At 39.3% G+C, this 12,265-nt stretch overlaps 1 protein-coding gene across 6 annotated transcripts in view; it reads right to left on the bottom strand.

Moving 5' to 3' along the window:
- The window catches only part of LDB2 (LIM domain binding 2), a 282,944-nt gene that overhangs the window by 168,663 nt on the left and 102,016 nt on the right, over positions 1 to 12,265 (bottom strand). For all 6 annotated transcript variants that reach the window (XM_073342445.1, XM_073342443.1, XM_073342447.1 and 3 more), the window contains exon 2: positions 63 to 165. In XM_073342445.1, the coding sequence (XP_073198546.1) occupies positions 63 to 165 (103 nt within the window). The remainder of the gene's footprint in view (positions 1 to 62; positions 166 to 12,265) is intronic.

Here is a 12,265-nt window from a genome sequence, read left to right as displayed (position 1 = left end):
TTTTATAGAATAAATGCACAGAAACTAAGGCATAAAATCATAACGATAAATTTGTCTCTTACTGTATCGCTTTGGTCCATCTTCCAAACAAAATGAAAGGGTTAAGGTTGCATCATCTTCAAAAAACTCAGTTGCAAAGGCATCCCACCAGAGGTTGTCACTATCCTAGGAAGAGAAAGATCATTCATTTAACACATGGCAAAAAGAAAATAACCTCTTTTAAAAGAAGAAATTCAAAGGATCCCATTTTTGGTTTGGGCTCTGTCTGCACGGAAGGGTGGATGTCCATGTGGTCATTAATCAAATTAATCTACTCATGTAAGGGTCTGTTCTGATTTAAGGAAACAGATAATATATTATTAATAAAATATAATTTATTTTTTGTATTACGAGAGATCTTCCATTAAGCTAGGCACTGTTCAAACATATAAAATAACATAGTGTCGTCCATACAAATGAGTATTTACACACATTTTGTTAAATCTTTAAATGTTTTTACAAATCATTTGGTACTTAATATACTGTAATATTATTTTTTTCTTTTCATGTGCTACCTATATGGTATGATTGCTCTTGAGGGTGAGAAGGAACAGTACTTTATTCTGAAATCTTATGTAATGTGATCATTATTAGCATGCATGTACATGTAAGTTATTTTGAAACTAAATGTAATAGCTATTGGATTTAGATGCATTTATTATAACTATGACCGTCCCATAGGTTAATTAAATATCAGCTAGTTATTTAAATGCACTTGCTAGGAGAATTCTTTACTTTTCAATAGGACACGGAAGATGAAACCAGAATTTTAAAGTCTCCCCTCCCCCTCTTTCTGAGACATTCACTGCTCTACACTAATAGAATATAATAATTATTAACACAAGGTAAAATATACAGCATATAACCAATAAAATACTAAGGCTGGGTTGATGATCTTCGAAATTGAACCAAAATTTTTCAAATGTGGGTGCTTAAATTTGGGCATCCAAATCTATAGCTAGGCACCTAAATAAGTATTCTGATTTTCAAAGGTACTCAGCACCCACAGTTCTTCATGAAGTCAATGGGAACTTGAAAATCAAGTGCCTTATTTAGGTGGCTGCTGTTCAGTTTAGAAAAGAGATGATTAAGGGGGAATGTAAAAAAGACCTATAAAATCATGAAAGGTGTGGAAAAAGTGAATAGAGAAGTGTTATTTACCCTTTTCCACAACACAAAAACCGGGGGTCACCCAATTAAATTAATAGGCAGCTGGTAATACTTTTTCACACAATGTACAATTATCCTAGGGAACTCACTGCTGTGGTATGGTGTGATGGCCAGAAGTATGACTGGGTTCAAAAAAGAACTAGATAACTACACAGAGAACAGTTCTACCTATGGTTATTAGCCAAGATGGTCAGGGATGCAACCCCATGCTGGGGGAGACCCTAAATCTCTGACTGCGAGAAGCTGGGAGGGGAAGACAGAGGTGGATCTTTCCAAAATTGCCTCTCTCCTTGATGTACTCTCCTTGAAGCTCTGGTTCCAGTCACTGTTGGAGACAGGATACTGGGCTAGACGGACCATTGGTCTGACCCAGTATGGCCGTTCTTATGTTCAGTCTCCCTTCATCTTGGCTTCTGTGCTGAAAACATCCATCAAGGATGCCAATTAACATTTCTTTTTTACAACATAACTGTATCCTTGCCTAAACCCAGCCACACATTGACACGCACCAGCATAAATGATGCACATCCTCTTAATGTTCTGAGGACAAAAAGAGTACGGAAAGAAAACTATTTTTGGTTTAACAAACACAAACGAAAGAAAATCTAGGTAGGCAGCTTGTTCCAAAAATGTGGAGTGCATATCTGCAACATGGATGGATGTACCAAGGCACTGAGATTTAAATGACTTGCTGAAGCTCACAAAGTGACTCAATGGCAAAGTTGGGAATATAAATCAGGAATCCCATGTACTGTAACGACTCTACAACAATCACAACAGCAGTCTATCCAATGGGTGGCTAGATGCAATTTGGTGAGCTATATGCAGACCCAGGTGTGCAACTGGAATTCATTTCTTACTAGTACACTGCAGCAGCTAACGGGGGGACAGAAAGGGGGCCGTGCCCTCCCCATGTGACCCCCCCCACGTGACTCATCATGTGACTCCTCCCCACCCCATCCCCAGCCTGGGTCCCCATGCTTTCCCGCACCCCTCCTCATGATCCATTCCACATTACCTGGGAGGGCTCTGTCCTCCTCCCACTGCACCAAAGACTTCTGAACTACAGGGCTCTCCGGAACCGCCGCGGAAAAAGGAGCAAAATGTGGGGCCACCCAGTTCCTCTGGCGCTGCTGTACCGCCCCCATACCCACCCCCAGCTCTGTCCTCCGACAGGGCTGCTATACAGACCCCACACAGGACTCAGGAGATGCAGCTGCCTGGAAGAGCTGGGGGCAGAAAAGCCACACTGGAGGAGCTGCCGGTGTGGGTTCGCCCAGCGTTCTGCTCCTCCTGTGTCTTCCCGGTACAGTGTACCCTCTATAAATATCTCACTGGTACAGTGTACCATCCCGTACCATGCTACTTGCACCACTGGGGAGACCTCATATGGCCTCAAAACTATGTATCACAGGCAGCAAGCACTTATCACCTTGACCTAAGTAAACAAATAAAACTTGGGATAAAATGCTAATTTAAGTTCAAAAAATGGATATATCATATCAATTATATATATACAAACTGATAAATAATTACATGGTCTTTTTTAGACACTCCTCCTCCTGCTTTTCTTTTCTTGAGAACCCTGTTATAGGCTTTGCTCTCCATTGTGTTTCTACAGCTCCTTTTTGTTGACATTTAATGAAGTAATCAGAGCACTTCATAACATTCTAGTTGTTGTTATGATAGTACAAGAGCTTTCTTGGCTGGCTGACAGCCTTCATTCTTCACTGTTCCTCATCAATGCTCATTCCCGCTGTCAGCAGCGTCACCAACAGGGGGCAGTGTAATCAGGAACAGAGCAGTTTGGGAGTGCCTGAGAAATAATTCAGTCCCGCTCTCAAAAAAGATGAAACAAGATTTTAAAATAAATAAACACTGACCCCACTTTTCAGAAGTCTATTGTCCGTGACAGATCCCTGCTCTCTCCTGCATGGCTGTGTACCTTTGATGGGTGTGGGCACATGCACACACTGTTGTATTTATTAGCTGAGGCGCCACGGTGACAAGCACAGAATAGATAGATAGATAGATAGATATTCCGTAACAGCACAGCACATGGGCTTCCAACAGCTCCCCTCTGTATTTTGAGCACTGAGGCTTCACTCATGGCAGTCTGGTGGGTTGCTATCATAAGTGCATATAATAGTTTAGTGCCCAGCCAGTAATTATGGGCTACTGCTTTCAATCGCTTGCCACCAAATTCTACTGAATTCTTTTGGACATGCTTCTTGTACCTGAAAAGGGGATGGAGGGTTAAGGAAAGTCATGTATCACATTTACAGTTCTGCAGTGGAAAAGCTCCTGTTAGTTCTGTATTTTAGTATGAACACAGCTACTAATGAAAATCCAACAATGAGAGAGGCGAAAAGGAAGCATCACACAATTGTAATGCACACATAAAACAAAGCAAAGAGCATAAGAAAAAGAGCAGAGCTTCAGTTCAAACCGCACATAGTTTCATTCCCTCTCATTTCCACTAATTCTAAAGGCTAGGAAAATGTAGCAACTACATTATCATAAAAAGAAAAGGAGTACTTGTGGCACCTTAGAGACTAACCAATTTATTTGAGCATGCTCAAATAAATTGGTTAGTCTCTAAGGTGCCACAAGTACTCTTTTTCTTTTTGCGAATACAGACTAACACGGCTGTTACTCTGAAACCTACATTATCATAGATTGTCTCTAAGGATAAATAAAAACATCCAGCTTCTATTGCAGTTTGAACATTGTCCATAGTCTTTTTCTGGTGTTTTTTGCATACTTAAAATCAGGAAGAAAAAAAAACCAACCACCCAGTGGAATATACACATTTTGCATAAAAAATTAGATACACTTCCCTGATTAATCCTCTGGTCCAACCTCCTCACAAATGGGCCCAACCACACTTTTAGTCAAATGGTGAACAAAACCAAGGGAGGTATCCCCAGACAAATTGCAGAAAATGAATATAATTATTATGAAAAAAATGGATGAAAAATCCCCCTTTCCCCACAAAAAAAGAAGGATGTTGAAGTCAAGGCTTCCCCCAGGCATCTTTAACTTATGTGCTGACAGGTTACGTGGGATTTTGCCAGAGTAATTATTTTTCTATTCAACAATAATGAGAAATTACCATGGCAACCTCCCTTTCACATAGCGCACTCACACACTGGAACACTGAAGTAATGGACCAAATGTAACAAAAAAATTAATACTTGGAAAACTATTTTCATTAAAATAAACTTAAAGAATAGGTCAAAGGGGATGAAAGGACAAACGGAAACCAATATTTAGGTCAGTGGAAGAGACAACTTCTCTAGAAGCAAAATCTTACCTAGAAGCAAAATGTCCCTCAGTCATGACTGTCACTGTTCCTTCTTATCACCTCCACCCCTATTGTTAATTGCATTTTGAAGTGTGGTTCAATTCTGAATAGTGTTCATAAATTGTGGGGCTCCACATTTATTTTCTCTCACTGATTTCCATGTCAAATGGGCTCAGTTTTAAAGATATTTTTTTCCTTGACAGTCCCACAAATTCACTCTGAGATCTGGAAATCAAGCTGGATTCTTTTCTCCTTACACACCTGCATCTGTAATAGTCTGCAGACCAAACAATGCCTTCCCTCTTGCCTGCAATGGGGACTGCTCGACAGGGGAGCTGACTCTGCAACTGGAACTTAAGGCCAAATTGCCCCTCTCCAGCGAGGTAAAATATCTACAAAGTTATCCTGTGGTTTTCTCCTAGTTATTCTATTGGATGGAAATGGGGTTTGCTCCCTACTCCCTCTCTGAAACAGGGAATCTGAACCCCAAATGTCACAGGAGGCACATGGTCCTTTGCTTCTGCAGAGCAACCTGAGCAACCTGTTGCTCTTCCCTTCCTCCCATAAGTGTGGCCCCAGTAGAGCTGTGCTGACAAGTTTCTACTGTGGAGATCATTGGGATTCCCTCAAACCAGGCCTACAGGGATCAGTGCCTGCAATTCCCTGACTTACATAAGAGAGTTCGACAGCACAGAGGACAGGTCTGTGACAAAGTCATTACAACCTCAGGCTATATCACCTTCACTTTTTATTCCTCACTCCAAGTGAGAGTTTCAGGGGAAGGAATGACATGCCCCGCCAGTCCTCCTTCCTACTCTCAGATTACCAGTCTGGCAGAGAATCTTCTGCAGGTCCAGGACATGGGTGTGGGGAAATAGTGGCCTAAAGATGGCTGCTTCCATTTGACCAAAAAGAGGGGAGACATGTATAGAGGATCCACACTGCCTAAGGATCTCTGGGGCACAAGATGGCCCTTAGTTAACAAAATTCTGTTGATGACGCAGCTGAATCCTGTTCACTCTCTCTCTTCTCAGTTGTCTGTGCATGTGTCAGGGGTGTACAAGGTACTGTAAAACAGCAGTCACTAGAGCTAGTAAATGTGACTCTGAATGCTCACAGGAAGCATGTCTCTTGTGAAAAGGGACCATTTTTACATAGTCATTTTCGGAGAAGAACTGCGTTGTAAATACCAACCGATGTGCTTTGTAAATACCAACCTATGTATGAGCCCTGGGGAGCTTACATTTTAGTTCTGGCCCTGCAATAATTCTTTAGTGACCCTTACTATTTTCAATACCATGTACATCCTCACTTCTTTTGGCAACATGTAGCCTTCTCACTTCCTTTCAAGTTAACTCTGCACAAGGAAACTATTGTCTCTGAAGGGAAAGAATCCCCCCACCCCCAAACACGCACACAAAAGCTATAGCTGAAGTTTCTAAGTGCAATACAAGAAAAGATTTGCCTTTAAATACACCTGTAAAAATTGACAAACATTAAAAATTATGGAAGTTAGAAGATAAGATTTGGAAAAAAACTCTGACACCAATTTTATACCCAATTTACACATGCAGACCATGAAACATAAAAACTCTCATTGACGAATAACCCAACTCTGCCCTTGGATTTGCCCCAACTTTAACTCTGCCTACTATATTTAAGGCCCTGGCTACAACTTCTACCAAAGTCAGTAGCAGTCTCTCTTTTTACTTAATTGGAAATTAGATCAGACCCTTATATGCTATTTAATTTGATATCAATTTAATGTTGATAATTGATATATTTATCTACATCTACCTATATCTATCTATATTCTGTAATGGACAATATTTTTACAATGTGGTATAAATTGTGTTGTTGTCTGTCTCTGTTACTATTGGGAAATCTGAGACAGAATATTGATATTTGAATGATTTGATTTTGTTTGTGTACAGTTGTAAGAAAAGCCAAACTTGTATGAATCAGAGTAAGAACATAAGAACTGTGAAACTGGGTCACACCAATGATCCCTCTAACCTAACATCCTGTCTCCAACAGTGGTAAGTACCAGATCTTCAGGGGGGGTTATACAGAACAAGGTGATTTTAGAGAGAGCCACCCCTGTCTCTCCTCCTGGCTTCTGCCAGTCAGAGATTTAGGATCTTCCGAAGCATGAAGTGACATCCCTGACCATCTTGGCTAATAACCATTGATGGACCTATCCTCCATGAACTTATCTAGCTCTTTTTTGAGCCCAGTTTATACTTTTGGCCATCACAACATCCTATGGCAATGAGTTCCACAGGTTAATTGTACACAGTGTGAAAAAGTACTTCTTCTTGTTTGTATTAAACCTGCCTATTAATTTAATTGGGTGACCCCTGATTTTTGTATTGTGGAAGAAAGGTAAATAACACTTCTCTATTCACTTTTTCCTTACCATTCATGATTTTATAGACTTCTTTAATAACCCTTCTTAACCATCTCTTTTCTAAATTGAACAGCCCTAATGTTTTTAGTCTTTCTGTGTACAGAAACTGTTCTATGCTCTTGATCATCTTTGTTGCCCTTCTCTGAACCTTTTCCTGTTCTACTACATCCTTTCTGAGATGGGGCAACCAGAGCTAGACACAGTATTAAAGGTGTGGGTACAACATGGATTTACATCTTGACATTATGATATTTTCTATCCCTCTCCTAATAGTTCCTCACATTTTGTTAGACTTTTTGACCACTGCTGCCCACTGACCTGAAGTTTTCAGACAACTATCCACAATGACTCCAAGATCTTTCTTGAGTGGTAACAGCTAATTTAGAGCCCATTCATTATAGATGTATAGTTGTGATTATTTTTTTCAATGTCCATTATTTTGTACTTATCAGTGTTGAATTTCATCTACCATTTTGTCACCCAGTCAACCAGTTTTATGAGATCCTCCTTTAACTCCTCAGCTTTTGGATTTAAATATCATGATTAATTTTTTATGATCTGCAAACTTTGTCACTTCACTGTTCATCTCCTTTTTCAGATAATTAATGAACATGTTAACAGCATAAGTCCTAGTACAGATCCAAGGGTGACACCAATGTTTATCACTCTCCATTGTGAAAACTGCCCATTTATTCCTACCCTATCTTTTTTACCAGCTATTGATTCATGAAGACCTTCCCTGTTATCCCATAACTACTTAGTTTCCTTAGGAGCCTTAGATATTAGAATGTTTATGTAACGATCTGAGAGAAACCTAAATGATTAATGCATACAGTTCAGTTAAACTTTGTATTTACATTTTGACACAGGGCAGAGTTAAGGTCATTTGGCTGTTGTACATTGTGAATTTTTCTGTTTAAATGAAATCTCTGTGTGAATTGGTAGTTGGCAAAGATCCAATCTACTATGACCAAGACTGACAGTAACCTTTTTATGCCCAAACCAAAATAATAATAAGCTATATTATGCAAAAGAGTTTATACATATATACCTATATTTGAACTTTGGAGTTTATGGAGTATTCCATTTTAAAGTTTTAAGTGGTTAAAGAATCCTGAGAACATTCTGTTTTACATTGTACTCATCTTTGCACATCGGAAAAGTTTTTATCCTACACTTTTAAAAATATTTCAAAAGTCTCCTTTATCACAATTATTTTCATAGCAATAGCACCTTTCTATGAAAAGTCAGGGTGGAGTTTGTCAAAATATGGCTTACAGTCTACATCTATGGAACAGGTTTCAGAGTAACAGCCGTGTTAGTCTGTATTCGCAAAAAGAAAAGGAGTACTTGTGGCACCTTAGAGACTAACCAATTTATTTGAGCATGAGCTTTCGTGAGCTACAGTGAGCTGTAGCTCACGAAAGCTCATGCTCAAATAAATTGGTTAGTCTCTAAGGTGCCACAAGTACTCCTTTTCTATCTATGGAACAGTCACCAGTGCCTCTATAAATACTGTATTATTTGTTTGGTGCCAACAATTTGGTTGATATTTCACAGCATGCAAAATACGAGTCAGTCTGTGCCCAGAAGAGCTTCCAATAAATGATTCTTTCTTTTGCCCTGAGCCAAGATGTGTGTGAGAGCAGGAATCCATGATAACATTCCCTGCCTACCCTCCATTCCCTTCTTTCCCCATAATCCCCTTCTCTGCCATTCTCAGAGATGGGCACATAAGGCAGAAGTCACTTTAAAAAGAAAATCTCATATGCTTCTCTTTGCTTCTGTGAGGCAAGAGTTCACATGTATGATGATTTGGGATCTTTTCTTCCTCTTAGGGCCCTTTTAGGTAAAGCACACGCAAATTTAATCCTATCACCATTTCTCCAAGGTTTCTGTACCTCTTAAATGACCTTCTTTATCTGAAATAATGCAGCAATCAAAGGTATAACTGACAGTGAGTTACAGCCCCTTCTTCTATTCAGAACAATGGTCCTAAAAATACCTGGTAACTTTGCCAGACTAATACTTGGGCCTTCACGTCATACACCTTTCTCAGATTCAGCCAAAGGGAAAAATATAAAACATGGTCTGCTACAAGATGATTCTGCATCAACGGTTGACATTGATGCATGATGAGACTTGGCAGGGAGAAGAAAATTTGATCATTCCTGCATTCTCTCTTCTTCCCTGGATATGATTTGTTAGGTGTTTTACACCAGCCTTCATTTTTTAAACTGACCCTTACCACTCCTGTTGCTACTTTTGCTTTTCAGCCTCTTTTTTTTTTTTTTTTTGACTTATAGACAGGATCTCTTTCAGGGAGAATTAAAAACTCCTGCAATCGTATCCAGACATTATATTTTATCAAAGCCCTACAACAGCCAGTGCTCAACAATAAGAATACAAAGCTTTATGACTGCCATTTGTTATTTCACACATATTGGTAGTTTTACTTTCATGGCATTGCTTACTTTAGTTCCCTTACTAGCATGGCTGGATGCCGACTCTGGAACAAAGTGATGTAAAGCTGGCACAAAGATTTGAAGACTTGGCATTTGTCATAAGTAGTTTTCTATTCAATTATATTCTCCAGTTTCTTGCCAACAACCTATCTGGTAGCCAAAGCATATCAGTTTCTTCAGATGAGTTAATAATTAATTAAATCACTGTTTACAGTCCAATTTGGAACTCATCTTAGTTTTTCTAGTAAAGACAGTCCCAGGTTTTATCTGTATTGTAACTACAGTATATAATTGCATCACCAATGAACATGGAGATATAATTTCAAAGGGAAAATGCCCTCTAACTCACATGTAAAGAAAAAAAGGGCCTGATTCTCTATACTCATGATTTGAATCAGAAGTAACTCCACTGAAATATATGGAATTACACAAGTGAGTGAGACCCCACTCTCACAAATAATTCCTTCATGGGATATGAAGCACCAAGAATAAAAGATTTATTGCTCTTATAACATCTTGCCACATTGACATGCAATAAGGGACACCATAATATAATACAATGCAATAGTGGCTCATTTCTAAAATGGGCACTCTGCGAAATCAGATATTTATTCTTTGGTCCAAGAAAAATCTGTTAGACTGAAAAATAATACATTAGGGAGGATCTGTAAGAGGCACAGATTGATTAATGTCAATTTCATGGTGTGCCCCACTTATGTTTAAGCAGTTAAAGGCTTGTATAGTTAAAGGGGAAATTGATCAGCATAATTATAGAGATACCAACATTGCTATTCTTTATTCCAGAATAGAGTATCTACATGGGGAAGCAATACCAGCATAGCAATAACAGTATAATTACTCCGCTACCTGCTACAGCTACACTGGTCAATTTCTCCCATGTATACAAGCCTCTAACTACTTAAACGTAAGTGGGGCACAACATGACAAACTCTAAATATATTTCAAGTAGGACACCTCGTTAGAATGAAGGAGGAAAAACCCATGTACCTGTTAGGATATAGATATTCAGGCCTGTCTGTAAAGGCCTATACTCTAAGAATTTAGGTGTATTCTTATCACTTGGCTAGTGATAGAGGTACAAAAGAAAGAATCAAAATCACTCTCTGCCGGTGTAAGGGCCTTCTCTTACTGTGACAGTTTGTGGCCCTGTGCTTAGGCTAAGGCCTTTGGCTAAGCAGCAGAGGCAGCCATAAGCTAGGAAGCGATCGGTCACATCCTCACATTCCAAACTAGTCACATTGAAAGAAGGTACTATTGGGCTGTTAGGAATACAATCCTGTCCTGATAATGCCTATGGCCTCCAGAGAAAGGGAAGTGCCTAGAAAATGTAAAAGGAAACAGCATCCTGTCTGGCAAGAACTCATTTATCAATACTGGGATGTGAAATCCTCACTTCTGTATTGTTTTGTCATTATAGTTCCCACTTTGCTATTGTTTGTCTGTATAATCTCTCTGCTTCTGTGATTGTTCCTGTCTGCTGTATATTAATTTTGCTGGGTGTAAACTAATTAAGGTGGTGGGATATAATTGGTTACATAATCATGTTACAATATGTTAGGATTGGTTAGTTAAATTTCAGGAAAATGATTGGTTAAGGTATAGCTAAGCAGAACTCAAGTTTTACTATATAATCTGTAGTCAGGGAGGGTGGGTGGGTGTGGGAGATGGGAACAGGGGTAAGGAAATTGCAATCATGTTTTGCTAAAGGGGGAAATGGGAACAGGGAATGGGGGTAAGGAAATTGGAATAATGTTTTGCTAAGGGCAGGAATGGGAACAGGGACACAGGTGTAAGGCTCTGTGGTGTCAGAGCTGGGAAGGAGGACACTAAGGAAGGAAACTGGAATCATGCTTGCTGGAAGTTCACCCCAATAAACATCGAATTGTTTGCACCTTTGGACTTCAGGTATTGTTGCTCTCTGTTCATGCGAGAAGGACCAGGGAAGTAAGTGGATGAAGGAATAAGCCCCCTAACAGTACCCTGTAAGTTTGCTAACTTTAGTAGTCAGGAAAAGCAGAGAGAGACAAAGTACCTGATTTAGTATAATAACAGAACTGAAAGAAAAAAAATTATCTCTTGTCCAAAACCTATTATTTGCCATTGTTTACATTTCAGTGCAGCTTGTGGACAAAAGAGAAATGAATCCTTAAGTATCCACTCTCTGGGTGACCCATTAGCTACCTATGGTAATTATACCTAGATTGCAATGTTTAATGCCATGCAATAGCTCTTGCAAAAAAACAAAAAAACACCACAACCCTGACAATTTATGAGGTATGTCACTTCACCCGTGGATTTAATCCAAACCCACCATTTATATTCCTCTGTGCAATTTTGTAACTATGAAGAAGGGTCATGGAGAGGGAAGGAAGGAGAATGGCAGAGGAAGCTGGGGTCAAAAAGGAATCTCCCATTGGCACATGGTATTCTACAGCAAAATTATCCAGAATTATTATGGGACGTTTTTTGTCCTTCTTTTGAAGTATCTGGTATAGGTCACCTTCAGGGATAGCTCAACCATTCGACTCCATGGTAATTTCTGGATTCCTGGGGAGTGGACGGACAGACAGGTCAGTAAGGAGCTAAAATTATTACCATTTTGCAGCTGTTAATAGAGATGAACTCTTCCACCTTTCATATAGCATTCATTTGGCCTGGCCACACTCTACTTGGTATATATGGTATTTGATAAATCTATATTCTTCAAAGTTGTTTGAAACTTTAAAGATATTGGCACTCTTTATAACAGACTTAAGGAGGCCTCTGCCTGCCTGACAGCAGTATAGAATTTCTTTAATAGCACTCTTTACCCATGACTATTGCAGATAAATCATAGACTTGGGTTTGTGCTTA

This window comes from Lepidochelys kempii, chromosome 4 (assembly GCF_965140265.1).
Source record: "Lepidochelys kempii isolate rLepKem1 chromosome 4, rLepKem1.hap2, whole genome shotgun sequence".
Classification (NCBI taxonomy): Eukaryota; Metazoa; Chordata; order Testudines; family Cheloniidae; genus Lepidochelys; species Lepidochelys kempii.
Note: the sequence above shows the minus strand (reverse complement) of the source record. Positions and strands in the feature narration are given on the sequence as shown.